Source organism: Balaenoptera ricei, chromosome 15, assembly GCF_028023285.1.
Source record: "Balaenoptera ricei isolate mBalRic1 chromosome 15, mBalRic1.hap2, whole genome shotgun sequence".
Taxonomy (NCBI): Eukaryota; Metazoa; Chordata; class Mammalia; order Artiodactyla; family Balaenopteridae; genus Balaenoptera; species Balaenoptera ricei.
This window is the reverse complement of record NC_082653.1, coordinates 87,828,027-87,855,983: the sequence shown is the minus strand read 5'-3', so window position 1 is coordinate 87,855,983 and position 27,957 is coordinate 87,828,027. Positions and strand designations below refer to the sequence as shown.

The 27,957-nt window shown below is 66.0% G+C and overlaps 1 protein-coding gene across 1 annotated transcript; it reads right to left on the bottom strand.

The window, feature by feature from the left end:
• Window positions 1-196: 196 nt before the first annotated feature.
• TTYH3 (tweety family member 3) lies at window positions 197-27,451 on the bottom strand. Its single transcript, XM_059896527.1, has 14 exons — window positions 27,169-27,451; window positions 13,313-13,482; window positions 12,992-13,103; window positions 12,628-12,848; window positions 12,235-12,330; window positions 11,998-12,070; window positions 11,651-11,726; window positions 10,497-10,552; window positions 9,664-9,756; window positions 8,897-8,989; window positions 8,026-8,162; window positions 6,154-6,327; window positions 5,490-5,565; window positions 197-3,036 (listed from the first exon to the last, which is right to left on the bottom strand). Exons 1-14 carry the CDS (start codon window positions 27,289-27,291, stop codon window positions 2,962-2,964), a joined length of 1,575 nt encoding a protein of 524 aa, XP_059752510.1. The 5' UTR covers window positions 27,292-27,451; the 3' UTR covers window positions 197-2,961.
• Between the last annotated feature and the right edge of the window lie 506 nt (window positions 27,452-27,957).

Here is a 27,957-nt window from a genome sequence, read left to right as displayed (position 1 = left end):
GCCATGGCCCTACGGAAGTTGGAGAATGCCAAGCGGTTCAGGCCTCAGTTCCCCGCTCAGGACGCTAAATCACCTTGTGGGTGGGATGCAAGGGCCAGGAGAGAAACCTGGGAGGGGGAGTCTTAACAAAATTACTTTGAGAGATATATTATATGTAACAAATATAAAGTGGTGCGGCACACAACCATTATGGTTAAAAAAAAAAAAAAAAAAAGCCCGCACAAGAGGCCCTGGTCCCCGCTCGTCCCCCCATTTGGGGCTGCCACCCACGCACCCCTCCCGGGCTGGGCGGGGGTCCTGGGGTAGGGAGGGAATGGAGCTTGGACTGGGATTGCATAGTGAGATGGGGTGGGTGTGGAGGGGCATTATAGGATCAGGGCTTCCCATCAGGCCCTACCGCACCAGGCCAGGGGAGCTGGGGGGGGGGGGGCGTGCATCTGCACAAGGAGCCCCATCGGCGAGAGACCGGACTGGAACCCCTCCTGCCCGCCTAGCTCGTCAGGGGCCTCAGGGCCTCTCCCTCCCATCCACGTGGTAGAGGACCACCACCCAAGATGCTGCAGGGCCTGCGAGGGGCAAGAATCACAGGTGCAGGGGTGGGAGCGGATGCGGGTAAGTCACCGGGACGGGACTGGTTAGGAAACGGCCTGAAAACTTGAGCAAAAAGAAAACCAAGGGCGGGATGCGCTCCTCCTCCAGGACCGAGGCTTGGTCTTGCACCCCTTTTAACCTCCTCCGTTTTCCTTTCTTCCGCCTCAGTGAGTAGAAGGAACTGGGCGGAGTCACAAATGGGCGGGCAGACACGCACACGACGCACGCACGGAGGGGCCCCGAGCGGCGCAGGTGCGCGGCGCCCAGCTCTCACGCTATGTACATTCACATTTCGGCGGCCCTGCGGGCCGGGCGGCCTTTTGTGCTTCCGAGCGGCGCCCTAGGCAGCACAGCCGGCGCCTCCCCTCTGATCCGAGGCCGAGCAGGAATGCTCCGCCCAGGCGGTGGAGGCCAGAGAAAAAGTGGTCGGTTGGGCTGTGGCACCGCTGTGTGTGTATGTGTGTGTGCGCGTGCGCGCGCGGCGCGGCGCGCGCCCAGAACAGCGGGGGACCTGGAGCACAAGGTGCCTTTCAGTGAGGTTTGGCCGTGTGCAAGGGCTCAGATGCGAGGCTGCGGGCCCTTAGGCCCACCTGGGGCACCCCCGTGTTTGCCCACTCACTCCCCCAACCCCATCCAGGGCAGAGGCTGCCCCAGGAGCGGGGGAGACGTGACCTAGTCCCAGGCCCACCCACGCTTTTGGTCCCAGATACCAGCACAAAGAAGGGATCACAGAGGAAGGTGGTCTCTTCCAGGCCACCCTAGGGAAGGGGTGCCCTGCCGCTCTGGGAGAAAGAGCCCCCCATGTCTGTAAACTGCCGGGCCGGCTGCTGTCTGCCCCGGCCTGGGCCCTCGTGTGGCTGCCAAGTGGCCCTCTGCTGCCCCTGGACTGACACAGGGCAGAGCCTGCACCTGGCCTCTCTTGCTTCAGGCTGGCTGGGCAGGGCTGGGACTGGCAGGGGACTTCCCAACTTGATTTGGGGGTAGCACCCCCATCTGCGGCAGGAAACACAGCAAACATTGTACACTAAGCCAAAAGCACCTTAGGGAAGCCTTGTTCCCACTTCACAGGTAGAGAGACTGAGGCCACAGGGACCTCAGTCCTACAGCCCAAGGGACATTCATTCCTGAGGACACGGTCCCCTGGCGCAGCGCCTGCCCAGGGAGGGGTCTCCAGGCCCTTGGGCTGCCTCTGTCTTCGACACCCCCCAGCAGCGCCACGAGAAGAAACACCTTCTCCAGCCCGACTCCCAGCCGGCTATCCTGGGACTCAACTCCGGCCTGGACTCGGCGTCACGCTTGCGGGCTTTGGGTTGGCCAGGGGTGCTCTCTCTCGGAGGCTGGAGTGAGGTCAGTGGTTAGTCCCAAGAGGGGCAGCAGGGGCCGAGGGCACATTCACAGCCAGCTCGGGTCCAGCCCCCCAGCCGGCTCTGGGACACTGTGCCTGTCCTGGATGGAAAGGGAACCGAAAAGGGGGTGCCACTCGGCCTGCCACCCCGCCTGCCCTAGAGATGACAAATGTGGTTAGTGCAAAAAACGAACCGGATGAAGCTGTCAAGTCTCTGGGGTGGGGGAGGGGGTCTTGGCACCAAGAGGGCGGCCAGCACTCGATGAGCAGCCTGGGCTCCGCATGGCACCTGCTGTCTCCTGCCGCCAGGGAGGGCTGGGTGCCACAGGCTGGGTGGGTGCTGAGGGAGAGAGCGCTGCTGGGAGGGAAGCAGAGAAAGTGGGGACCCGATGCAGAGAGCCTGGGGTGGGGTGGGGGGCGAGGGAAGGAAGGAGTTATAGATGATGCAGAGGCACGTGAAGGCGCCACAAGAGGGTCTCCACGCGTGGGAGACAAGCAGGCGGGTGGGTCCGCACGGCCGCCCCTCCAGATGCCCAGCACACAGGGGAGCGGCGTGCTGCCTATGAACTAAGAGGTGAGGCACAGAAGCGTCAGGGCTGGGGGAGGGGGGGGGCGGGGCGGCTGCCAGCCGAGGAGACTGCAGGCGTCCGCAGGGGCAGCACCAGCACGACGCATCTGGCCCAGCGCAGGGCTCTGCAAATCCCCGAATCCTCGGAGGCAGAGGGGCGGGGGGCTGGGGGCCAGGAGGGCCCGGGCGTCGCTAGCAGCACCCCCAGGTGTCCAGGCGTGTGACCCGAGGAGAGGGTGCGGGCCCAGAGCCCCTGCATCGCCACCAGCAGGAGCCTGCCAGGCATCTCCGTGCCCCTGCAGGAAGGGGAGGAGAGGGGCGAGTGGCCACAGAGGCGCCGGCAGCAGGCCCGGGGTAGGTGCGGAGGGTGCGGCAGGCAGCCGCGGGTGTAAGCAGCAAGGCTGGCACGGGGAGGAGCGGGGCGATTGGCACGTGGGGCGGGTGGCTGTCGGGCGGTCTAGTGCCCGCTGCTGCTGGAGTTGGGGCGAGGCTGGCTCGTGGCGAGGTACTTGGCTCTCATGCTGGAAGTGTACTGCAGGGAGACAAGGGGAGGGGGCAGGTGGTCAGCGGGCACTGGCACAGCGGGGCAGGGGCCTCCATGGGGTGAGCCGGAGCACCCCGGGGTGGGATGGGGCAGACCACACAGTGGCACAGCTGACAGAGCCCTGGGAGAAGGGGCTCTGGGAGGGGCCAGCTGGTCCAGGGCCTGGACTCCTGAGCCCTGGCCGGGGCTGGGGGCAGTGACAGCCCCAGGGGGACAGAGGTCTGGCCGCCCACTCCCCAGGCTCAGGGCGGGGACCAGCGTCCTCACCCAGTGAGATGAGCACAGCAGCCCCTGCTGCCGACTTGGGCATGTGGCATTAGGCCAGGCAGCACTCTGCCCGCAGCAAGAACCAGAGCTTGGAGGCTCCCCACTGCACCCGACATGCCTCCTCCCCCCACTGCGGGATCCTGGCTGGGCGGCCAGAAGGAGTGTGTGGGCTCAGGCTGTGTCCAAGGCACAGACAGTCCCCAAGGGCCCAGAGCGGCAGGCACCACAGGTCACAGGAGTGAGGAGGCTCCACAGCTGCTCTGCCCCGTCCCCCCAGGGACCCCGAAGCCACAAAGGCCCCTCAGGCTGGGGTGACGCTGCCACCCACTCGGATGGGAACCAAACTGTGGGTTCCTTGTGGGTCACGGACGCAGGGACAAAGGCAGCTGGGGACGGGGACAGCCAGCACATCTCGGCCACTCTTGTCCAACCTGAAGCATGAAGGCCTCACTTGATACACATGCATGTGCACGTGTGCTCACAATGAACACACGTGGAAGAGACGTGTGCTAAAACCAAGCAGTGTGCAAGGGGCCACACGCCCATCCGGGGGACAAAAGCCAAGGCACGTGCCAAGGGTTGCCAGTGGGAAGGAGCCTGGCAGGCTGACCCCGCAGCCACAAGCCCCCAGCAATCCCTGGGGGCTCCGAACCCGAGGCCACCCAGCACAGTGTGCAGATCAGGACAGACGATCTCCCCTGGGCCCCGAGAGCCCCCCCAGGCCTCCTGGAAGGGAGAAGGCTGTGAGCGCCCGTCAGCGGCCACAAAGGCGGCCTGGGAGAAGGACGAGCGCGCGCTGGGAGCCATGTCACTCCAGGGACATGCAGCACGGGGCGGGGGACGGTGGGCAGCAGCCCAGAGCCCTGGCAAGCCCGAGCAGGCGTGCGGCGCGGAGTGAGGAGGGCCGCAGCGGCTTGCGTGCCCCTCTGCACGCACCTGCGTGCACTTCCAGACACGTGGGGCGGCCCTTCGAGGGCCGGGCCTGCTGGCGCACCCCAGGGCGCCAGGCACAGGCTGCACGCGCACACGGGTTTGGGTGGCTGACTCGCTGGGAGGTGACAGATGGGCAGTGGCCAGCTGCAGCTGGGCCAGGGGTGAAGAGGGGGCTCTGCAGGGGCTCACTGCCCCTGATGTGAGGGTGACAGCCCAGGGCCAGGGTCTCTGTGGCTGGGCTAGGGGCCACAAAGCCCACCCACCTGCACTGCCCCAAGCTGGCCCCGTAGGCGCTGAGCCGAGACAGCGCTGGGACCTGTCCGACGAGCCAGCGCTGGCGATGGGCTAGCAGTGAGCAAAGGGCGTGAGGCACGGAGGTGTGGGTGCGCAGGCGGAGCAGGGCAGGGGACCCAGGTGGGTCAGTACCTGTCACTCTGAGGACACAGCCACCACAGCGTTCATGGGCTTAAACTGTTCATGGGCTTAAACTGCCAGCCCGTGTGGCCGCCAGAGTCCAGGACAGCCAGATAGCGCTAGGAGGGCCCGGGGTGGGAGGAGTGCGGGAGAAAGAGAGAGAGAGGGTGGCCTCAACGCCAGGGTGAGGGCCGGCCCACAGCAGGCCCTGGGTGCAGACCAGAGTGCCGACAGGAGGGTGGCCCGAGCATGACACGGCCTGAGAACCCGCACAGCCTGGGCCAGGGCCAGGTCCGAGGCCAGGGCACCCCAGGCCGGCTCTGTGCTGCAGGGCACGACGGGGCCACCCCACGTGCGGGCGGGTATTTCTGAAGCAAGGTGGCCCTCAGCCTCTCTAGCCCTGTTCCTTGAGGCCCACCACCTCCAGGAAGCCCTCCAGGGGCCCCAGCCTCTCTACAAGCTCCTTTCCCACCCTGTCCCCTTTTCTGTGTCTCATTCCCAAGACCAGAGGGGACACCAGGCACAGATGGAAGAGCCAGGAGACGAGACCTGGGTTGAGTCCAGGAAGTTGAGGGAGGAAAAGAAGAGGAAGCAGGGCTGGGGTGGGAAGAGATGCAAGGGCCCTCGCAGGGGCTTGTTAGCTCACCCAGCCCCGTCTACACAGGCCAGATGCCTGCCTGAGAGCCCTGGCTGGGACCCACCCTCAGCCCTGGCACTGAAGCCTCGGGGCCGCCTGCAGGGCCTGGGCCTGCACTGCCTGTGGAGGCCACAGCAGACACGAGGCGGCGGGGCGGGGCCCCTACCCACCCTCCGGCCCCAAGACTTACTGAAGGCGGCGGGGACTCGCGCCCAATGAGAGGGGTGTTCTCACAGCGGGGATTCTGGAAATTGGCATTCTGGCTCCTGAGGTGAGAGGAAGAGGGGGCTGTGAGTGACCACTGGCCATGGCGGTCCCAGCCCTGGGCCAACAGGGCCCATTCTGGAGCTAGGAGGACTCCATCCATCTTCCCCAGCACTCTGCATACTGCCCGCCAGCAAGGGCCTGGGCTCCCGGGAACCCGGCACACAGTGAAGGGCTCCGAGCAGGCCCATGCTGGCCACCTGCCAGCCTCAGCCCGGCCCCGCCGGCTGCCTGCCCACCACGTGGCCAGGCCCAGGGCCCTTGGCAACGTCATTCCCCGCACGAAACACAGACCCTCCATCTGACAGAGTGGCCTCCCTGTGGCCTCGACCCAGGCACGTGGGAGCAGCAAGCCAAGCCCACCCAGAGCCCGGACAGCCCCCGGGGAGGCCCCTCCGCCATCCAAGGCCCCACCCCCTCCCCACTGCAGCAGCTCAAGTCCCTGCTCCCTGCAGTGGGGCTGCATCCCCACTCCAAGCCACGGCAGCCGTGCCTGCCGGCCACACTGAGTCCCAGACAGCCTATCCCAGGGCTCGGGTCTGCCGTCCCAACCTGGGCTGCCCCGCCCGCTCCCAGCACGACTCACTCACATGTACTCGGTGACCGGGGCGTTGCTGACAGTGTGTGCCGCGGCCGGGATGCTGGTCTCGCTGCCATAGCTGCTACCGCAGCTGTACAAGCTGGGCATGTGGACGCGGTAGAGGCTGTCGTGTGCCTGCCTCGGCCCTGGGGCGGCCTCCTCCTCCCCATCCTCATCAGGGCCCCTGCAGGGACGGACCCAGCACAGGTTCAGGCCCTGACGTGAGGCAGCCAGCCACGAGACCCACAGGGGGTCGGCTCTTGTGCAGACACAGCTGGTTCCAATCCTGGTTCTGTCACCTACCCACCATGGGACTGTGGGTAAGTCACCCGGGGACACCAGGGAACCTGCACCTCAGCCTCACACACGGACACCGACTGTCTACCAAAAAAAAGGGACAGGGTCCCTCCTGGGGGAGCACAGAGGGCCAGGTGCCTGGAAAGCAGGGTGCTCTTGGGCTCTGCGTCCCAGCCCACCCCTGGGGGGCCTGAGCCCGGTCCTCCGGACTCTGCTGCCCTCTGGCTCCCTGCCCTCCGGCTCCCTGCCCTCCACGCCACCCCGGCTGCTGCAGGGTGAGGCCAGGCCTCTGGCGCTCTGGTGTGTGGTGCCTCACACGCTGCCTGGCCTGGATGGGACTTGGGACTGGCTGCCTGGTGGTGAGGGTACAGGCCAGCCAGGCCGGGGCTCACGTCCCACCTCCCCACCACCGGCTGGGTGGCCTGGAGCAGAGGGTCCCTTCGCCGTGCTCCTCGCAGTGAGACAGGTGGGGCTGCAGCAGCAACTGGCCAAGTGCCAATTCCCAGCCAAGCCCAGGGCCGAGCGCTTGCATGCAGTGGTTCATCTAGTGTTCACGTCACGCCAAGAGGATGTACTCTTCTAACCCCCATCCTACAGGCAGGGAGACTGAGGCCCAGAGTGGTTAAGTGACTTGCCTATGGTCACCCAATAAGCAAGGGTACAGCTGGGATCTGAATCCAGGCCATGAGGTTCCAGGGATGTGCTCTTAGCCACTCCCCTACAGCTGCCATCTTTACTACCGCCCCCATCACCACTCCCATGAGTACCACTGTCGTCACCATTCTCACCATCTTCAGCATCACAATCACCGTGTCACCTCCACCACCTCCACCACCTCCACCACCACCGTGACTAGCATCATCGTCGCCATTACTGCCACCGCTAGCAGCAACACATCCCAACAGAAAATAACAGAGTAGAAGTCCAGACAAAAGGAAGAGATCTGAGCCGGGCTACTTGCCAAACAAGCTGGGCCACCAAGAAACAGCCACAGTCCAAATGGGAGGGGAAGTGGTGGGTGTGGGAGACACACCACAGGGGCTCAAGGAGGGTGGGCCTGGCATACCCATGTACCATTCAATCCAGTACTGACTGGGGAGACTGAGGCAGGGGCCACCAGGACAACCATTTCAAAGATAGACACAGTGGCCCATGAGAGGTAGCTGCCATCCTGGTCACCCAGCTGAGGGGGCCACGGAGGCCAGGGCCATGTGGGGCACTCCCTGCGGAAGCTCTGAGTCCCCCAGTCAGCTGGTCTCCCCCCTCAACAGCACTGCACACCTGCACCCAGGGGTGGGGGGACGGATGAGACATCCTGAGCCCAGCCAGTCAGAAGTGGGGAGGGCTGTGGGCACAGAGCCAGCACCAGCAGGCAGGGGACCCGGTTCTCCCTGCCTGCTCCGGACTCGAGAGTGTCGCCTGGACCGGGAGCGCCTCTGGGCTGTTGCTACAGAGGCCCCGGGAGTGTCAAGAGGTGAGGAGGCCTTCGTCCCTGTCTCTTGGCTATGACATGGGGTGTCCAGAAGGCACAGCCCCGGTGCTGTGTGGCCTGGGGCAGGTTCCAGGACCTCCCTGAGCCCCTCACCTCTTCTGCTGCCAGGTGTGTGGGACACTGCAGACGATGGAGCTGAACATGAGGGCTGTGACAAAGGAGAAGAGAGCCAGGTAGATGAGGCCCTCGACGCCATCATAGCAGAAGCCTGTGAGGGCCTGCACGTAGTCCTGAGGGCAGGCGGGGATGGGGACGGGGACACAGACACCGAGAGAGAGACAGGGAAGCACAGGGTGAGATGGAGTGTGCACAGGGAGCCCCCAGCAGCCTGCACCGCCCCTGACTCGAGGCTGGGCAGAGGCCCTGTGACTGCTCCCTCCCCCTCCTAGCTGCTCCCCTCCCCCTCCTAGCTGCTCCCCTCCTCCTCCTAGCTGTTCCCCCTCCCCCTCCTAGCTGCTCCCCTCCCCCTCCTAGCTGTTCCCCCTCCCCCTCATAGCTGCTCCCCTCCCCCACCTAGCTGCTCCCCTCCCCCACCCCTCCCCTAGCTGCTCCCCTCCCCCTCCTAGCTGTTCCCCCTCCCCCACCCCTCCCCTAGCTGCTCCCCTCCCCCTCCTAGCTGCTCCCCTCCCCCACCCCTCCCCTAGCTGCTCCCCTCCCCCACCCCTCCCCTAGCTGCTCCCCCTCCCCCCACTCTGCTCCTAGCTGCTCCCCTCCCCCTGCCCTCTCCCACCCTTCCTAGCTGCTCCCCTCCCCCACCCCTCCCCTAGCTGCTCCCCCTCCCCCCACTCTGCTCCTAGCTGCTCCCCTCCCCCTGCCCTCCCCCACCCTTCCTAGCTGCTCCCCTCCCCCACCCCTCCCCTAGCTGCTCCCCCTCCCCCCACTCTGCTCCTAGCTGCTCCCCACTGCTCCCTGCCGCTCCCCGTGCCCGCCCAGCCACGGGCCGGCTCTAGGAGACAGCTCTCACCAGGTGCAGGCTGCGGCAGTCCACCAAGGCGGTGAGGTGCTGCAGGTTCACCTCCGTGCCGTTCAGCACCTCCTGGACACGGAGCAGGGGGTCCTGGAGGGCGTGGACCATGCAAGGTCAGCACAACGTTCCGGAAAGGGTCCTGAACCAGCCACAGGCCTCCCTCCACCCCACACCCTGCCGTCGAGACCTTGACCCCCACAGTCCCACCACAGGCCCTGGCTTTGAGAAAGGGGGACCCCCACATCTGTGCCCTGGTCTCAGGGGGCTGCTGAGGATGTGAGGAGGACGGCGAGGAGAGTGGGACGCACAGCGCCTGCCCAACGCGGCCGCCGGGGCGGGGCCTTCACTGCAACGGGGGAGACAGCAAACGCCCACGTGTCCCCTGACACGAGCCTGGTTCTTTTAAAAGTCACGTTTTAAGGAACAGTTTAAGACAACGGAAATTTTCAGGATATCTTAAGGGACAAAACATTGTCCGAGATACTCTGTGCAGAGTGAGACTGGTCCTATAGTGTGTGTGTGTGTGTGCATGTGTGTGTGTGTGCATGTGTGTGTGTGTGCGCACGTGTGTGAGTGTGTGTGCATTGTAAAACCTACCCAAAATCCTCGGGGACGTGAAGGGAAGGATGGCAGGGGGGAGAGAGGGCCAGACCCCCCAGCAGGGTCCCCGGGAGGCAGCCTGAGCAGCGTGTGCACCCCACCTCCCTTTCGTGATGAGAAGAGGAATCCCGCTGGCTCCGCAGGCCACACCCACAACGCCTCACCTTGGCGGCCGGCTGCTCCCGCGGGACGCTCTTCAGGAGCTCCGCCACCACGTCCTGCATCTCCACCAGAGCCTTGTGGCTGCCCGACAGCTTCTGCTCACAGAGAGGCCGGCTGATCCCAGCGGGGGCGGGGCAGCCGTCTCCCCCTCCCCGAGGTCCCCGCCCACACACGCGCACGCCAGCTCCAGGGCCTTCGGCTTCTGCCGGCCCAAGGGGCGTCCAGCCTGAGAGGCCACGAGCTCGTGGGGTGGGGTGGCTGTGCCTGGCACTGTGCTCTGTGGGCCTGGGGGACACCTTTCCTTGGCCCCCGGAGGACCACACACCCCAGAGGCAACACAGTGAAAATACAGCGCCTTTAGAGCAGATAAACAGTCCTGAGGACCCCGGAGGGCCACACAGTTACGTGGGATGACGGGCAGTGGGCTACACGGCTTCCCTTCAAACTGCATCGTGACAACATCCATCCACTCATTCCACAGAGCAGGCGCACGACCCCTGCTTCCACGGCGCATCCCTGGGCCCCTCCCACACCCGCCACACAATCGGCTTTGCCCGACAGGGGTGGCTGGGGCAGCCTGAGAAATGAAAGGAGTCCCAGGGGTTCGGGGGCATTAAGCGGGCCACCCCAAGAGGCTTGTGCTGAGGCTCTCAGGGTGGTAACCCCGGGGGCAGTTAGTAATGTCAACGTGGCGTTCGCCCAACTGCCTCCCGACAGCTCCTGGGGCCCCAGGGGCCTGACGAGGTGTGAGAGTGGGCCTCATAGTCTGTGGGCACCTGGGGGCGGGGGCCAGGGGGCCAGACGCTCTGCGGGGCCGGAGCAGCTGAGCTCTCACCTGCTGGAAGGGGTTGGCGGCGCGGGGCGAGCAGGCCAGGTAGTACTGAAGGATGTCTGTGGAGAGAGGTCAGGGCGGCTGAGCCACTCCAGCCGTCCGCGTGTGCCTGTGTGCGTCTGCATGTGATGTGTATCTACACGTGCGTGTCTGTGTATACGTGTGTATGGGTGTCTCCACACCTGCGTGTATGCTGAACATACGTGTGCTTGCTTGTATATATTTTTTATGTGTATGCACGTATCTGCACGTGTGCACATATACATGTGCGCGCACCTATCTGCATATGTACGGCTGTGTCTGCATGTCGTGTGTGTAGGTATATCTGTGAACACGTGTATGTCTGCACACATGGGTGTCTATGTACACATCTGCATATGTGTGTGTGCATTCACACGTGTGCACCTGTCTGTATCTGTGAGCGTGCAGGTGTGAGGGGGGACATGGTCTCCAGGGAGCCTGGGGCCAGGGCCCAGGCCCTTCTGCTCTGAGCCATGTCCCTGAAAGGTGCACAATTCTCTCTTGGGGGGCAGCCTCATATCTCCCCTCCCTGGGGAGCAGCAGACAGGGCACTGGGGGTGGACAAGGAGTCAGAGGTCACCTGGGCGGGCATCTGCTCCCAGGCCAGTTGGGCAGAACAGTTCTTAGGCCAGAACGTCACCCCAAAGAGGGGGCACGAAGCCGGGGCGTGCAGGTGGCCTGCGCATCCCCATTAAAACAGGTGTTGATTCAGCGTCCAACGTTCAGAGATGGGGATTCACTTATAATTCTGATTTTGAAAACCTAAGAGATTCAAGCCCAGCCAGAGCTGGGGAAGAAGGCTTGGACCCCAACTGCTTAACACCCGCCCCCCCACCGCCCCGCCCTGTGCTCTCGGGTCCCTTCTTGGCAGCTCTCTGGGATCCAGCGCACGATGGGGGCCAGGAGTAAGGTCCATCACGGCCCAGGGCAGCCTCTCCGCGCCGCACCCATACTTGGCCGCCAAGATCTGGGTTCCTACGGAACTTATGTCGGAAACTTAAGAACGCCCCACACTTGACTTTCGCCCCCTGTCAACGGAGCCAGCACAAGGCCTGACCCGGACGGCCTGTGGCCCCGCAGGCAGGAGCTGGCACTCACGTGTGGCTGGGACTGCTGGGACACAACCGCAGACTCACCCCCGCTCAGCACTGAGCGCTCCTCCACCATCCTGGTCACGTAGGTGTCGGGGTCCACGCAGAAGTCGCTGGAGCCCTGGGGTGGGTGCCGGCAAGGAGGATGGGATGACTGAGCTGGGCGCCCCCCGCCCCGGACCCCTCAGCTCTCAGGGGTGGAGCCTGGCCCCCCAGGGCCTGTGTTTGGCTCAGGAAGGTAGCGTGAGTCTGCGGGCGGCGGGGACTGACGTGCTGTGTGCCCGTGACAGGTCCCCAGGGGAAGAGGGGAGGGGCGATGAGTGTGGCATCCCCCACCCCTCCCCCCGTGCATGGCCAGCAGACGGGGATCACCTGTCCTCTCCATCACCTACCACAGACACGGCCAGCTCCAAGCCCAGTGCGCCCCAGCTGATGATCAGGGCCAGGACTCCCAGCAGGCAGACCCTTGGGGCAAAGAGAGTCAGTCAGCACCCTCCAGGCCGGGGTGAGGGCTGCACCCCACGCCAGGCTGGACCCGCAGACGGGAGAGTGGGACAGGGCTGACTCAGGGGACATGGCGCTGCAGGTGCCCCACCCCCTCCCCCTGCCCCGAGGGCCCACAGACTCACCCGACCAGGATCCCCTTGGAGCTGCGGATGAGGCCGACCAGTACCAGGAGGCAGATGGCCACGTCGAGCAGCAGCAGGCCCAAGTAGCCAAGCCACCTGGGGGCAGAGCGTACACATGGGCCAGGCATAGGGGGCCCAATCCCAGGGCAGGAGAAAGAGGGTGCTGGGGCAGAGCCAGGCAAGCAGCCCAGAGGAGCATCCACAGGCAGTCCTGGGATATGGAGACTGCCCTCACTCTTGTAACGTACGTCCCCACGGGGGACTCCTGCCACAGTGACCACCAGTGGCCCCAGCCCCTCGCCCCAAAAGACCTCAGGCACTGGGAGCTGGGCGCTGACTGGCCCACAGAGACTAGTGGGAACCGAGCGGGGCAGGCAGGAGAGAGGGCCGCACCTGTACCAGTCATAGAGGTCCACTTGCTCGGCCAGCGCCTCCAGAGACACGGCTGGGTTCCTCCAAAATGGGATGGCAGCCGTGTAGCCCAGCAGCGTTTCGAGCAGGCCCTGCAGCCGTTGGACCGCCCGCAGGGGCTCTGGCCGGGCGGCCAGCTGCCGCTCCAGGCTCTGCAAGCTGGGCTCCGCCGAGCGGTTCAGGGCAGCTGCGGTGTCCCACACCTGCGCCAGGTTCGGGGTGGCGTGAGCCGGGTCACGGGCCGGCCCCCACACACGCCCACGCCTCGCTCCCACACACTGGGGCACACGCGCACACACGCGGTTTAGGGGCAGGAAGAGAGGCCCCCTCCCATGCGGCCACTCACGCGGTCCTGGACCCCCGCCACCGTGCGGTTGGCGTGGCGGAGCGAGTAGGTGGCCCGATGGATGCCGTCACTGGTCTCCCCGTTGCCGTAGAACCCCACGGCGATACCGGCGCTGGGACAGGGCGGGGCCGCCTGAGGGCACAGGCCTGGGAGCCCCGGCCCGCTCCGCCCCCAGTTGCCCCGCCCCCGCCCCCTCCCCCGGCCGGTCGACCCGGCCCCTCTCCCTCTCGGCCCAGTCACCCCTCCATCCTGCCCGCCCCTCCCAGTCTGGCCCCGCCTCTCGCTGGCCACGCCCCCACCCTGCCCGCCCCGCGCGCTCACCTGCAGACCAGAGTGGCGATGATGACGCACCAGGCGGTGCAGCAGCAGTCGGCGTCCAGGTGCTCCTCGCTCTTGCGCCGCCGGCAGCACAGCCAGAAGGAGTAGACGAGCAGGAAGAGGAGGTCCAGGGCGAGGCAGGCCAGCGCGGCCGCCCCCAGCAGCAGCAGCGCCTAAGGGAGGTTGGGAAGTGGTGCTGGAGGTGTGGACCCCCCGCCCTGGCTCTGCACAGGCAGGAGGGTCTGACAGGACCTGGCCACCCTGGCCCACCAGCTGGGTGGGGGAAGGGAGCGGGCCCAGGGTGCTGGCTCCAGGGCACACCTCGTCGGGGTCCCAGGGTGCTCGCGTCACAGAGGGGACTCCGAGGCCAGTGGCGGGGCGGGGGGGGGGGAGAGAGGGAGGTTGTCCGAGGTCACACAGGGACACCAGCCAGGCCACAGCAGGGGGTCTCCGGTGGAAATCAAGGGCCGTCAGAGGGACAGGCGCCAGTCGTGGGGGAGGGGACTCACCTTAAGGGGCCTAGTGTCGGCCACAAGCCCCGCCCCCCCCCACAGCAAACACCAGGGTGCGAGGAACAGTACCGCCTCGTGGGCTCTGCCCTCACACGCACGAGCTGGAGACCAAGCACAGCGGCTGCAGGCCCTGCCGCTCCCCTCCGCGCGGGTCAGCGGCAAAGGGTGGATGGGCCCCTGCCGCCCCCGCCTGCAGGCTGCGCCCCTAAATCCTCAGTCAGACCACGCCACACGCCTGCCTGAGCATCTCCACCAGCAACGAGCCCCGATTCACCAGCCTGGCCCCCGAGGCTCTGCGAGCCCGTCCGCCAGCCCCAGCTCGGCCGTGCGCCGGCAGCAACCGCTGCCCCTCCTCCCCCAGCCGGAGCCCGCCTACCACGGTCCTCAGGCCGGCAGGCCCACCCCACCCACCTCGCGCCACCTCCTCTCCTGCCCGATCCCCCCCCCACCCGCCCCCACGTGCGGAACACAGCTTGCTTGGAGCTGATGCTGAAATCAGTGCATCTACACGCATCCCCTCAAGGAAACCCCTCTTGGGGTGAGGAAGCCGGGGAATCGGGCCCAGGGCAGGCGGCACCCACGCTGGGGTCCTGAGTCCACCCAGCCTGGCAGCGCACGAGGCCAGGGCTCACACGGTCATCGGGGCTCGTCAAAGAGCTCGCGGGCCTAGACCACCGCCCGGGTGGCGCCAGGACGACCCAGTCCCGTGCACCACATGAGAGAACGAAGGTAAGATAAGCGTCACTGGCCAAGCAGGATCCTAGCACCTGGGGCAAGGCCGGGGTGGGGCACAGCTGGGCTCACCGCTCGTCTGGGAAACGTGTCAGGTGCCAGGGCCTGGCAGGCACCCAACAGGCATAGCCCCTGTCCTCGGGGCTGCCAGGCTGGTGCAGGAGGCAGGGGCTGGGGCCTGCCGGACGTGAGCCGGGCCATGAAAAACAGAAAAAGCAGAACAGGCAGGAGTAGCAGGGCAAGCCTGCAAGGGCACATCCTCACCCAGCAGGTCAGGGAAGAGCACTCTGGGCAGAGGCCACCGCAGCTGCCAGTGCCCAGAAGGCGCTGTGCCAGGCCTGGGCACCCGGCAGGCGCACTTGGATCTCCTACAGCTTTGATTTGGTTTGTTTTTTGCTGTTGGGTTCTTTTTTTTTCTTTTTTCCTTTTATGGTTATCTTTTTTTTTTTTTTTCTAAACCACGAACCGTACTACCTTTATAATTAAAACACGAACCCAGAAACCTGTCAGTAGCTCTTTTCAGCCAGCCGTGGGAGGCCCCTGGCCTGCTCCCAGCTCTGCCACGTGAGAGCCGGTGCATCTCCCGCAGGCCCTGCTTCCTCTTCTGGGAATGTGACATTTCCCAGTCCCTCCCAGCTGTCACGTGGGAGAAGGGCCGGCTTATGGCGATGCTGCAGTCCCTGCTGGTGCCCAGTCCCCCAGGAGCAGAGGTCGAGGGGAGGGACACCCCGGGTGTCGCCACCAGGAGGCCGAGAACCGCCTGCTGCCGGACAGAGGTGTGGGGGAGTGGCTCCTGCCCAGCCCAGAGGGGCGGCTGGTCTCGAGGGGAACCAGAGGGCTGGGGTTCGAATGCGGCTTTGCCTGGCTCTAGGATGTGACCGTGAGTCAGTGGCCCTGTGCCTCAGTTTCCCCGCGTATAGAACAGGGCCAGTGGCGTCACTCCCTTACCTAGCAGGGCTGCTGTGAGATGAAATGAGCTAATACCCGTGAAGACTTAGAACAGTGCCTCCGTGGGGAGCCCTCGGGGTGCCTCTCCCAGGCCAGCTCTACCCACGCAGCCGGGTGGGCTGGGGACAGGGAGCCGGTGTCCCAGCTGCTGCAGGGGAGTCCAGATTGCTCACGGACAAAGTGAGCGTGTGCACGTTCACGCCCACACACGCGTATTCATGCCCACACATGTTCACATGCTCACACCCACACACGTACACTCACACACACATCCTGACGCTCACGCACGTGCACGTGAAGCTGCCGCCGCTGAGCTCCCAGCAGCAGCGCCAACAGCAGCCTGTGGCTGGAAGCTCTGTGGTCTCGGGGGGGCAGGCGGGGAGGGGTTCCCAAGCACCTGGGCATCGGACCCCTGCCAGCAACGGGGAGCGGAGAGGCGTCAGCAAGCCGAGGGCAGCCTCACACGCAGGCACGGCCACCTGCCTGGGGGCCCTGAAAGTCACAGCCCTGGGGGAGGAGCCTCCCGTCCCACCCCTGCCTCACAGGCTGAACAAGTGACGGGCAGGCGCAAGGCAGGCCCAGCGCCGGGGAGCCCCAGGTCCAGGGCCTTGAGGGTGAGAGTGTGTCCCGGGGCTCCTCCGGGAGGGGTACCTGAGGGCAGGAGAGTGACTTCCAGAGGCTTCCCTGAAGGCAAGGACAGGCAGAGACCCACGTGCTATATGTCACCCCTTTAGCCCAACACACAGGAAGCCAGGCGTCCGGGCAGCTGGGGTTCCGCCCCCTCCCCTCCTGTTCTGTCTGCCCAGCTCCAGAACGCCCTTCCTGACTGTGAGGACAGGGCCCTATTTCCACCATTTAAGCGCTGGGTCTGTCTGCCCACACCTCCCCTAGGGGGTGCTGGAAAGGCCTCGCTGAGCTCATCAATGTAGCTGGGGTGGTGCCCCCTCTGGCCCTGAGGCCTGGCCCACAGTGGACACTCAGAAACACGGGGCCCCTGCCCCCGACCCCAAGCTCTGACAGGCTGGGGCAGCTTGCTCTCTGGCAGGACGGCTTCCTCCTGGACGGGGCCAGCCTTAAACCTGGACCCCACTGGGCTGCTCGTGGCCCCTGGCACAGCCCCAGAAGGCAGGCTGCGGGGCCTACACCCGGACAGCCTCACTCAGCCCCCTGGAGAGGTGACAGCACTCTCCTCCTGGATGACACAGGGTCCCAGCCCACTGCTGCAGACCAGCAGAGCCCACGTGGGGGCAGGAGCCAGGCCTGGGGCGCACGGCAGCGGGCAGCTGCTTCCTCCCGCCCAGGGGCCCGGGGGGCCTGGCCTGACCTCTGCCCTGGTCCAGAGAACAGCCTTCCCCTGGCATTCCCGCGGCAGCCCCGCCTTCCCTTTCAACAGCCTGGCGTCCCTTCTGAATGGGAAATGTTTGATCAGCATCTGGGCTCTGACCAAATGGAATTTTCCGTCTGTGATGGAAGTGATGTCAGCACTCAGTCAGGCGAGACAAGGCGCTGGGGCCTGTATCCCGACCGCGGGCCACAGCGCTGGCCGCCCGCCCCCTGAGCGCGCCTCAAGTACTGCGCCGTGAGGACTCGGCGTGGGCACACGTGCGCTGGGCTGGGGGGGCCCTGTCCACCCACCCCTCCCGGCCCCACGGCCGCTGTTTCTCAGCCCTAGACCACCCCACCCTTCCCAAGGCCCTGCAGCCCCTGCCGTGGAATGTACCACTGAGGAGGCCCGGCCCGGCCCTGTGTCCACGCACTCCCCCCAGGCCCTAAGGCCCCCAAAGTCCCCACCGGCTCTGGAAACACCTGATGGGCCAGAGCTCAGGGTCTGAAGCCTCACTCCGTCCAGTTCAGGCCCAGGCCCACATCTGAGGCCTAGCAGGGGACCCAACAAGTCCCTGGCCTCCAGCAGGTCCTGCCAGCCCCAGCGAGGGGACGAGGGACAGGGGCCCGAGGGCAGAGGTGGTCTCTGCGTGAGCCTCAGCGGGCTCCCTGTGCAGGTGGGTGGTCCCAACAGGGCGGGCGGATCCCCAGCTCAGCCTCAGACTTGCCGGCTACAAGGGGGTTATCCAGGCGGCCCTGTAAGGGGAGGGCCATGGTGTGTCACCACATCTTACTGATAAAAGCCCGTGCAGCAGAGGCTCAGCCCCATCGCAGCGGGGAGGCCACAGCGTGAGACAGCACGAGGCTGCAGGCCTGTCCCCTCCACGACCTGCTGCTGGCCCGCTCCGCTCCTTCGGCACAGCCCAGATGTGGGCTGTCAACGCACGGGTGCGCGCACCACACAGCGCCGGCTCGGGCTGCACCAGGAGGCCCCAGGCCACCGGGCCGGCAGGGCCACGCATGACCCTGGGGCAGCCCCTCCACGTGTCGCCTGCACAGGCAGCGCCAGCGAGGCGTCCGGGCAGCACGCGGCACTGAAGCCTGCGAGGGAGCGCGCCACACGCGGGGAGCCCATCAGGACCGCGGACACACTGCCTGCTGGACACGCACCCCTCCCGGCAGAGCCGCTGCCGTGCCGTTAGCAACTGACCCCGAGAGCTGGCCTGTCCACTCAGCCCCTCTGCGGGCCACCACAAGCCCACGGCCAGGCTGGGGAGACACCGCCCCACCGGGACACCCTCACGGAGGTTCTGATGGGACGTCTGGGCCTATGGCTGCCCCAGGCACAGCGCCAGAGGCCGCTTGCCGCCACCCGGCCGTCCCAGTGGCGGGCCTCCTTGTGGGAAATCACGTGCACCCAGGCACCCGCGCTGGCAGGGGGACTTGGGACCAGCAGTCCAGGGGTGACTTGGGTAGGCTCCGGGAGATCGGGCCCTTCCTCCAGGTCACGTGCTAGTGGGGTGGGGCCGGGATCCCAGCCCGGGGGCGTGACCGCAGCCTGAGGTCCCACCGCTGCCGGGCGGATGAGAGGGACTCGGGAGGGCTGTGTGCCTGCCAGAGCGGGAGCCCCCCGGAGAAGGGCTGCCCCCCGCCACTCGGGCCCTGCCCCCCTCCCCCCGTACCAACTCTCCGGGGGTGGTGGCCTGGCCAGCTGGTAAAGAGCAAGGCTCCAAAGAGGAGGCAAGTCCAAATTCCGCCAGGGACCTGGGACCTCACCAGCCCGCACGCCTGTGTCCTCACGTTGGTCACACCGGCCTCTCTGGAGTAGCAGGCCGGATTCACCACGCACAGGGCCTCCGGCCCGGAGCTGGCCCCAGATCGAGGACCATTAGCACACACGGTGTCCATACTCAGTGCCAGGCCTGGCCCTGGGCACGGGAGGGCATGGGACCCGCAGACACAGCTCCTGGTGGGCTGGCATCTCCCAAGACCCCAGCAGTGCGGGCCTGGAAGCACAGACTGTGGGAACCAGGGAGATCGGGGGAGGGGTGCAGAAGCTTCAGGGGGTGCCCTAAACTGCCGTCGCAGGGTCGGTGGGTGCCAGCAGGGCATGGTGAGGTGTGGGGAGGGCACTCCCAGAGAGGGACAGTGTGAGTGAGGGCCCAGCACCAGGTCCAGGCTGCAGACCTGCGTCCTGGGGGGCCCCGGCAGCTGTGACCAAGGCAGGGGTCAGGCCTGAGCCTGCAGCCCCTGACAGCGGAGCGGGGGCTCCAGTAGATAGGGGTGGAGTGGGAAGGGGGAAGCCATGGACCCCTCCAGTGCCTCTGGGGCTTGCCCACCCCAGCCCGGGGGCTGCCAAAGGCCCTTCTCCAGAGGAAGAGACCAGGTCGGGGCGTCCAGGAGGCTGGCAGGGTCCCACACCCCAAGGCACCCTCTAGGAACCCACAGATGTCCTGGCTGGAGCCCTGGGCCTGGGAGAGGAAAGGGGAGGGGCACCAGGCCGAGCTGCTGCCACAGCTCCTACGTCTGGGGTCTCCCGCCGGGAAGGACGCACCCCACGTGGCACCGCCCCCTCCCCCAGCGCCGGCCCTCTGCGTCAGCACCCACTGTAGCCAAGTTACACACACGGCCTTGTTGGTCCCCAGACCACCCAGGGCAGGGGTGGCACCCATCCTCCAGGGCAGGGGCCTGGGGCCAGAAGGGACACCCAGGGCCCCCACACTTGAGTAATGGAGACAGGGTGTGAGCCAGCACAGGCCTCCTGAGGAAAGTTCCAGAAGAGGCTCCTCACCTCCTGGGCCAGGCTGGCTGGGCGCTGAGGGCCGCGGAGCTGAGCCGGTTGTGCAGCCGCTGCTCCCCACCCGAGCGTACTTGGCTGTGGCTCCCAGATGCTGGCCAGAAATTAAGAACAGATTTTCCACCGAGCCAGGCTTGGGTTTCACGAATTCCATGATGGTGAGCTCGTGGCCATGCCTGGAGAAAGCACAGCCAGCGGCCAGCATGCAGGAGCCCGGGAGGGGCCCAGCTGTCTGTCCAAGTCCCCTCGCCCTGAGGTCCTAGGTCCAGGCCACCAGGCTGCACACGGACACGCTCCAGCTGCGCCTCACATCCTCACGGGCACACCCCACCCTGCCCCGCCGGGAATCACCGGGACACAGGCCCGGCGAGGCGGGACTTGGGTGAAGCCCCAGAGAGAAGCTCGGGTGGGTCACCCCCAGGCCCAGCACTCCCTGCTGCCCTCCAGGCCTGTGGGCCACGTGGAAGGACACCGAGGCCCCGCTCTCCCGCCGCCCGCGCCCCGCCTGCTGGCGGAGGGAGCAGACACCAGAGAACGAGACGCCGGCGCGGCCCTCGAAGCCGCGAGCGTGTCTATTTCGGTCCCGGTGCCCTAACACGTCTCCCAGCATGACACCCAGAAAACTCTGCTCTTCACCAGCCTGTCTGCAAGCGCCTCTCCCCCCGCCGCCCCTGCGGGCGCACGCGACAGACCTCAGATGTAGCCAGGAGCTACCAGACGGGCGGTCACATCATCATCCAGACCAGAGCCCAGCCCAGGGCTCATCTCCACCCGGGGGCACAGCCCAACCCGACTCGGGGGTCAGCAGTCTGGAGGGCCCCTCGCAACGGTCAGGAACCCAGCCCAGGGCGCACGGGGCCAGAGCAGGGGAGCAGGGGAGCCGGGCAGAGTGGCACCGCGCCTGGCGCTCTTCTCAGAGGCAGAAGCAAGGGGCCACTCAGGCTTTGGGCAGCCCGGCCTCACCCCGTGCCCTCGGCCAACACAGGACACGCCTGACCCTAGAGGGTGCTGCGGACAAAACCAAGCGCCCTTGGCACACCTACCGTTCAGAGCCCACCTGCCCCTCTGAGGGGACCCAGCCTCAGCCAGCCGACTCCCGGGAGGGGGAGGGGCGCACCAAGCGGGGGCTGCAGCCTGCGTGTGTGCAGGAGCCCAGCGGCACATGAAGAGCCCAGGCCCTGAGTGGGGGGCAGTGTGAAGGGAGGCAGCGCCCCCCCGGCAGCCCGCCCAGCCCACGTGCAGACCCCGGCACCCCTCAGCTCCGCCAGGCCCAGCCCAGGAAGTCGCTCAACCCTCCCCTGGCCCTGCTCCCTGAGGGCACACCGGGCGCCTGCCCCGACTCTGGACAAGAAGCAGAGCAGCCTCAGGGCCAGCTGGCACCGGGCGCGGGCCCTGTCCTGCCCCTGACGCTGGGCTGGAGGCCTGGAGGCCCGCTGCAGCCTCCAACAGCCCCATGCGTGGCACGAAGGGCACCCGCTGCCTCAGCAGGTGTCCGCGGTGCATGGGCCCCTCGGGAGTCCAGCAGGGCAGGCGGCAGACCCAATTCTGGGGCATCTGCATCCCCTCTGCAGCAGGGACCCCCGGGCAGGCCTGGGACCTTAGCCACGGGGGTCCTCTGCAGAGTACCCCCCACCTCTGGCAGCATGTGGCTCCCCGCTCTGGGCAACAGTGCCCGCCCGGTGTGTGCCACGAGAGCCTCGCCACGCTGAGCTGCAGCAACCCGACCGTGGGCCTGGGTCCTCACCCCCCCGCAAGATCCTGCGAAGCCCCTGAGGGCCGCCAGGGGGCCGTGGGGCCTGGGGCCTCACCCCCTGCAAGATCCTGCGAAGCCCCTGAGGGCCGCCTGGGGGCCGTGGGGTCTGGGTCCTCACCCCCCCGCCCGCAAGATCCTGGGAAGCCCCTGAGGGCCGCCTGGGGGCCGTGTGTGTGTCCCGGCCCAGCACAGGGCTTAGGGTGGGCTCCCTGCAGATCCCAGGAGGCAGCAATGGGCACAGCCAAGCGCTCCTGGGGCCTGCTGCACCCGCCCTCTGTCACGTGCCCCAGTTCTTCGGGGGCCACGTGGGGCACTTTCTCTCTCTGTGATCCAGGCCCTGGGCTGCAGGTTCGGTTCTTCCTCGCCAGCCAAGGACTCAGCAGAGCTGCCTTGGCCAGTGGGGGTCTGGTGCCAGCACCCTCTGAGCCTTCCTGCACCAGCACCTGTTGGGGGGGGACCAGACTCGGAAAGCGCACAGGGGCTGTGGCCGCAGGCAGGGCAGCGCTGGGCTGGAGCTGGAGCCTGTCCGTGCCTCCCAGCCCACTGATGCTGGCTGGCCAGGGCCCTCAGTTTCACTTCTGTAGTGTTGCTGTTTGGCTTCCCAGAAACAAACAGCTCACAAAACAAACGCCATGAGCCTCTTCGCTAGAGCAGCTGTAGCTTGGGGGTCAGAGCCACAGAGCACCCAGCCCAGAGCCTGACCAAGAGCCCCTGGTCAGAGCCAAAACAGGAGCCCTCCCAGCTGTTTTGTCCCCCAGGCAGGGCAGTACAGTGCTGGGGACAGAGCTGGTCACCGCATCTTCAGACCCGAGAAAACCAGGAGCCCCAGAAAGGCCCAAAGATGGCGCCTGGCGGCGCAGAGCCCGCACCAGCGCCAGGCAAGAGTTTGGCCCCAACACCTGCCCCTCAGCGGGTGTAGACCTGGTGGCAGAGGCAGCCAGCAGCCTCACCTCCCGGCCGAAGGGCCACGTGACGGTCGGTTCTCCCCAGCGCCCGGACACCGGCTAAGAGCGAAACTGACAAAGTTGATTTCGCCCAGCGGGGGGCTTCCCTGCCCCCCCTGCACCCTCACAGCTGCTGTCCACGCAGGGCGTGCTCTAGAAGCTTCCACGCAGCCCCTCGGTGTGCTCTGTTACGTTTGGCACGTTTCTGTCACTTGGAGCCTTAGAATCCTGACCGGTGTCGTGGGATGCTGGGCAGGCACCAAGAACCATGGACCAAGGACATGGTCCAAAAGACATGATGTTTAAAAGCAGGTGACAAATTCTAGTCTTAGGTGGCACCCCTCCCCAGGTATAAGCGCATGGACAGACTCCAGCAAGAAGGACTTTTTTCCCCTGTCCCCACACTCTTTCCTATTTTCCAAGTGTTCCATGAATGTGTCTTACTTTCATAAACCAGAAGAGAGGCGATAAATGCTGTTTTTAACCAGAGTGAATTTCCTCCTGATTGTGGAGATGGTGCCAACGGAGCCAGCCTCACTCACAGGCACACGCTGACCCTGCTTGAGTCACAGTGTTAAACCAGGGCGCTGTGGTCTCTGCTAGGAGACTACTGGCTCCTGTGGGTCCTGCCTAAGTGGCCTTCCAGGCTGGCCTCACACAACCCCAGGCACAGAGCACTCCCCAGCTCTGAGGCAGCATGTTCAGACCAGAGGGACTCCCTTATTTTGGGCTGAGGCCCAGGCTTCTCTCTGCCTCAGGACCTTTGCATGGGCAGTTCCCACTGCCTAGAACGCTCTTCCACAAGGTCTCTGCACAGCCACCTCGGTCTTATCTTTAGGGTCTCGATGGGAACATCCGAGCACTCAGGGCTTTAATGGGAAACGGGCCCCACACACTGGGCTGACGTGGAAGGTGAGCTGGTGTGCCCACTGCACGCCAAGCTCCAGGCAGGTCCTCACCTTCTGGTCGTTCACAGCCTGGCTCACCGCCTCCACGGCAGGCAAGGTAGCGCCTCCTACAAGAAGCCTTCCCTGACTGTTGGACTTCCGCAGGCCTAGTCCTGACCTGATCACAGCACCACCATACCAGGCTGTACTGTCCTCCAGCTCACAACTTCCAGTCTCCCCTTAACTGGTGGAGACAGTGAGCGACAACGAGAGAGACTGAGGGCAGAGAGTGAGTGTGATCTCTGCCTCAGGACACCAGGGGTGTGGGAGGCTTGGGAGGGGGGAGTCGGGAAGGGCTGGTAGGAGTTAAGGCGGCAGATCCCCCCCCCCCCAGGTGAAGCCCAGAGAGGTGGATGGACCCACCCAAGGTCACACAGGTGGGAAGCTACAGAACTCGAGCCCAGGCTGGGCACCCCGTGCCAGGCACCCACACTCCGGTCTGCGGAGAGGGCTCTGAGACTCTCCCCCACCCCCCGCCTGCAGCCATGACAGCCCTGACCTTCACCATGGAGGACAGATTGGCCTCAAGCCACATCAGGTCACAGGCTATGCAAGCACCAGGGAGTCTCCTCCCTCCTCTGGGCCTGCGCCCCCTCCCCTGTAAAGCGAGCATCCCGCCATCAGCTGCCCCAGGTTTGGGGAGCTCCTGGCATGCTGGCAATAGCCCAGTCCCGGGCGAGCCAGGCCGGCAGCCAGGCAGGCAGGTGCGGGGGTGGGGCGGCACAGAGCAGACCCCGGAAGCCTTCTGCCCCTTCCAGCACCTGCCAGCCCGCAGATCCCATCAGGCCCCACAGAACCCGCAGCAGCACCCTCCTGCAGTCTGTCGATTCAGCAAACAGCATGAGCCCCCAAGAGACAGAAGTCACGGCCAGGGAGCCCCTCCTCTCCAGGGTGGAGGCCTCAGGAATACGGAGCCAAGACAAATCACAAGCCTTTAGGATGCAAAACCCGATCCTTGGTCTTGCAGAGGCTCCAAGTCCCTAGCATAGGGCCGGCCAGGGCTCTGAGAGCCCACAGAACAGCCTCCAACAGCACCTAATCCCTCAGTCACATCCCCTGCAGGGGGCCAGCCGTCGGGGACTCAGGAAGCCCCTGTCCCCCAAGGCTGACTCTGGCTCCTAGGGGGGCAGAGGCAAGGGGCCTGAAGCAGGATTCCGGCCCTACCACCCACTCGCTATGTGATTCTCAGCCAATCTCCTCTTTAAGCCTCAGTTTGCTAATCTGTACAATGGAGATGACTGTCCTCATCTTCCAGATTTGTGTGAGAAAAGGCTAGTGATAGTCCCAAACAGCACCCCCAAACAGGGTCTGGCCCATGGGGTTTCCAGTGGGTTTCACCGGGCTCCCAGCAGTGGGTGGTGGGGGCAGGAAACAGCGAAGGTCAACAGCTGGTCTCCCCGGCCATACCACCCCTCTACTCCTGCATCAGGCCTCGCCTTTCCCCTGGGCGGCCTGGGAAGCAGAAGCCCCTCCCCAGCTGGGCCCAGCCCACATGGGGGGAGAAGACTGCTAGGCCCCTGCAGCCCAGGTGGGTGCCAGACACAGACAGGCTCCCAGGCCAAGAGGGGTGCCCCAAATCAGGAGGATACGGGGTCCACCACCCACCAGCGGGATGAGGGCGGCCATCCCCCCACAGCTAGGAATGCTCCCCCAGGGGAGGCAGGAAGAGGCCCTAGGCCAGGGCCCACGCCAAACCATCGCCCACCCACCCAGAAAGGGAGCTCTTTGGGCTGCACACCCAACACAGAGCAGGAGCATGGGGCCCTCACCTCCCTACCAGCCCTGCAAAGAAGGCGCACCAGCCCAGATTCAGGAATGAGGCAGTGAAGGCTCAGAGAGGTCAAGTGCTTGCCCAAAAGCACCAGCACAGGAGGGCAGGGGCAGGACGACTCCCAGGTCCGGCTAGCTCCACAGCCCTGAGCCAGCAGCGAGGTGGGGGCCAGGCTGCTTTCCACACCGTGAATTATTCAGCGGCTAATTCTGCTCCGCGGGGAGAGGAGGAGAGAGGGTGAGTCAGAACCTCCCCCGCGGCAGAAACCAGGGCCCTCTCAGGAGCAAAGGGCCCTGCGGGAGGCCGGGCTGAGCGGAGAGGGGCCTGGCCACCACTCCTGACGCCTCCACGGGCCGCAGGGGCCGCAGGCATTGGCCCCTCGCTCACTTCCCACCGCATGTCCGGGCGCCTCGGAGGGCAGGAGGGATGGCAGCCAGTTCAACCGTGGTGGGCAGCATGGGCAGGTGGCAGCCCACGGGCCAGCAGGAAAGCTCCACGTGGGTCACAGACACCCCGGGTACCCCTGGAGCTTCAGAACTGACAAGTGGCAGAGAACTTGCTAAAGTAAGGTACATTGTCCTGTTCTGTGGAAGCAGGGCCCCGGGGACAGGTGTGGCAGAGCCACCCCGGGTGAAGTTCCTGGGGTGCACGGAGGAGTGGTGTTGCCCTCACACTGGTCAGCCCCCCAGGGCTGGGCTTCTAGAACACGGGCATCCGGTTTTATAAGAATCCTGCTGTCCCTGGGTGTGCATGGGCCAATCCCTAGCCCCCTTTCTAGTCTGCTTAGAGACAGATCAGCAGGGCTGGGGGACCGGGCACCACGTGAACACTGAGGCTGGGGCGGCAGGTTCCCCTGCAGAGCTGGGGTGCTTCCGGTTCTCCACCTCCGGACAAGGGAGACCGAAGAGGAAAGAGCTCTGAACTGGAGAGGGGTGACACGGTCCACGGATACCGGACTCCCAGGCCATCTTACGAGCAAAGTCGTTCCCACCCCACCCTGGGGCTCTGCATTCATCACCAAAGAGGAACTCAGAGGGGTTCTGGGTGACCAGGCACCCCAGTCACTGGGTGTGTGGAATCCGGATCCCCAGGCAGGAAGGAAATGTCCACAGCCGGGTCCCCTGCCCTGCATTCAAACGGCAGTGGCTCAGTGGCAGGGGTGGCGCTTGGGCTTGGCATGACCCCAGACCTAGGGCTCCACTGGTACAGTCTGGTTACTCGGGGAGAGGGCTGCGAAGGGTCCGTGCCACCCCCCAGCTCTGCCCAGGCGCAGCCCCTTTCCAGCCTTCCAGACTGAGGCCAATCTGGCGTCCCTGGGGCCAGGCCTCCCTCCCTCCCTCAGGACTACAGGCAGCCGGGTCTCTGGGCAGGCACTGTGTGTACATCCCACAGCTTGGCCGCCCAGCACGGGGTCATTACCAGCCAGGGAGGGCTGGCATCTACCCAGACCACTCACCCACCAAAAGCTTGGCGGTGAGTGGGATTCCCCGGCTGGGGGTGAGGGGTAAGGAATCCCCACCTGGCTTCACCCAGTGTTCTCAGGCATCGGCTGTGGTCTCAGGGCCCTGGGTCCTCTGGGTAGGGAGCTCTGCCTGGCAACACCCCCAGGCCGCCCCTGGTCAGGGGCCTTGGCAGGCACTGACAGCTGGCAGAGGGGTCTCCATGGAGGGCAAGGAGGCGGCTCCTCCTAACCCCAGAAAGGAGGCTCTTAGTGGCTCCGGAAGAGAAGGCTAGAATCTGCAGGGCTGTGGACCCTCCATGCGGGATTGGTGGCGGGGGGATCCTTAGACTCTCAAGCAGGTGAGACCTGTGACCCAGCAGGAGGCTCTCCAGAAGAACGGGTGCTGTGACCCACGAGGAGGAGTGGGCCATAATCCTCCATGGAGGGTGGAGAGCCTTTAGACTCTCAAGGAGGAGGGGACCATGACCCTCGGGGAGGGGGGCTCAGGACCCACGGCGGAGGAGGGGGCCGTGACCGTCGGTGGGGGATAGGGAGTCTTTAGACCTTGAAGAAAGAGGGGGCCGTGACCCTGGGAAGGGGGATCGTGACCCGCAGGGAGGGGGGCCGTGACCCTCGGAATGGAGGGGCCGTGACCCGAGATCTGACCCCCGACCCAGGGGGCCCGCGTCACCTGCCGGTAGTCGGTGTCCTCGGGCCGGAACTGGCTGCTGGTGGTCTCCCAGTGCAGGTCGAAGTGGGGCAGCCGGTGCAGGAGGCTCACCCACCAGGGCGCCGCGTAGCTGACCCCGGCCATGGCGGGCCGGCGGCTGGAGCGCGCGGCCGCCGCGGGGCTCCCTGGTTGGCCTGGGGCGCAGGGATCAGGGGCCCGCCGACCCCGGCCTGGCCTCCCGCATCGCCCGCGCGCTCCTGGGTCCGGCCTGGCCCGGCTCGGCCCGGCTCGGCCCGGCTCGGCTGCGCTCGGCTCCGGTCGGCCGCCCGCGCCCGCCGCCTCTTTGTTCGCCGCCGCTGCCGCCGCCGCCGCCGCCTCCGCGCGCCCCCGCCCACCGCCCGCCGCCCGGCCCCCGCGCCGCCATTGGCCGGTCGCCCGCCGGCCCCGCCTCCCGCACCCCCCCGCCCGCGCGCCCCGCCCCGCCCTGCTCCCGCCCCGCCATTGGCACGCTGGACGAGGCTCCGCCCACTAGGGCCCCTTCCCCAGGGCGAGGGGCGCCTGGCGGGGAAGGCGCTGAGGACCCGCAATCCTGGCAGCGGGCTCTTCGTCCGCTGCACGTGGAGCTGCGCTTCACCCGGGCGCTCGCTCGTTGGTTGGACCATTGCACGTTCACTGAGCTTCTGCAGGGACTGCCTGGAGGGGCCGGGCTGGCTCCTCAGCAAGCAGCCGCGGCTCACACGCAGACTGCGGCGCCGGGCAAGGGACCCAGTGGCCTGTCTGTAAAATACGGATGATTTGGAGGCAAAGCCT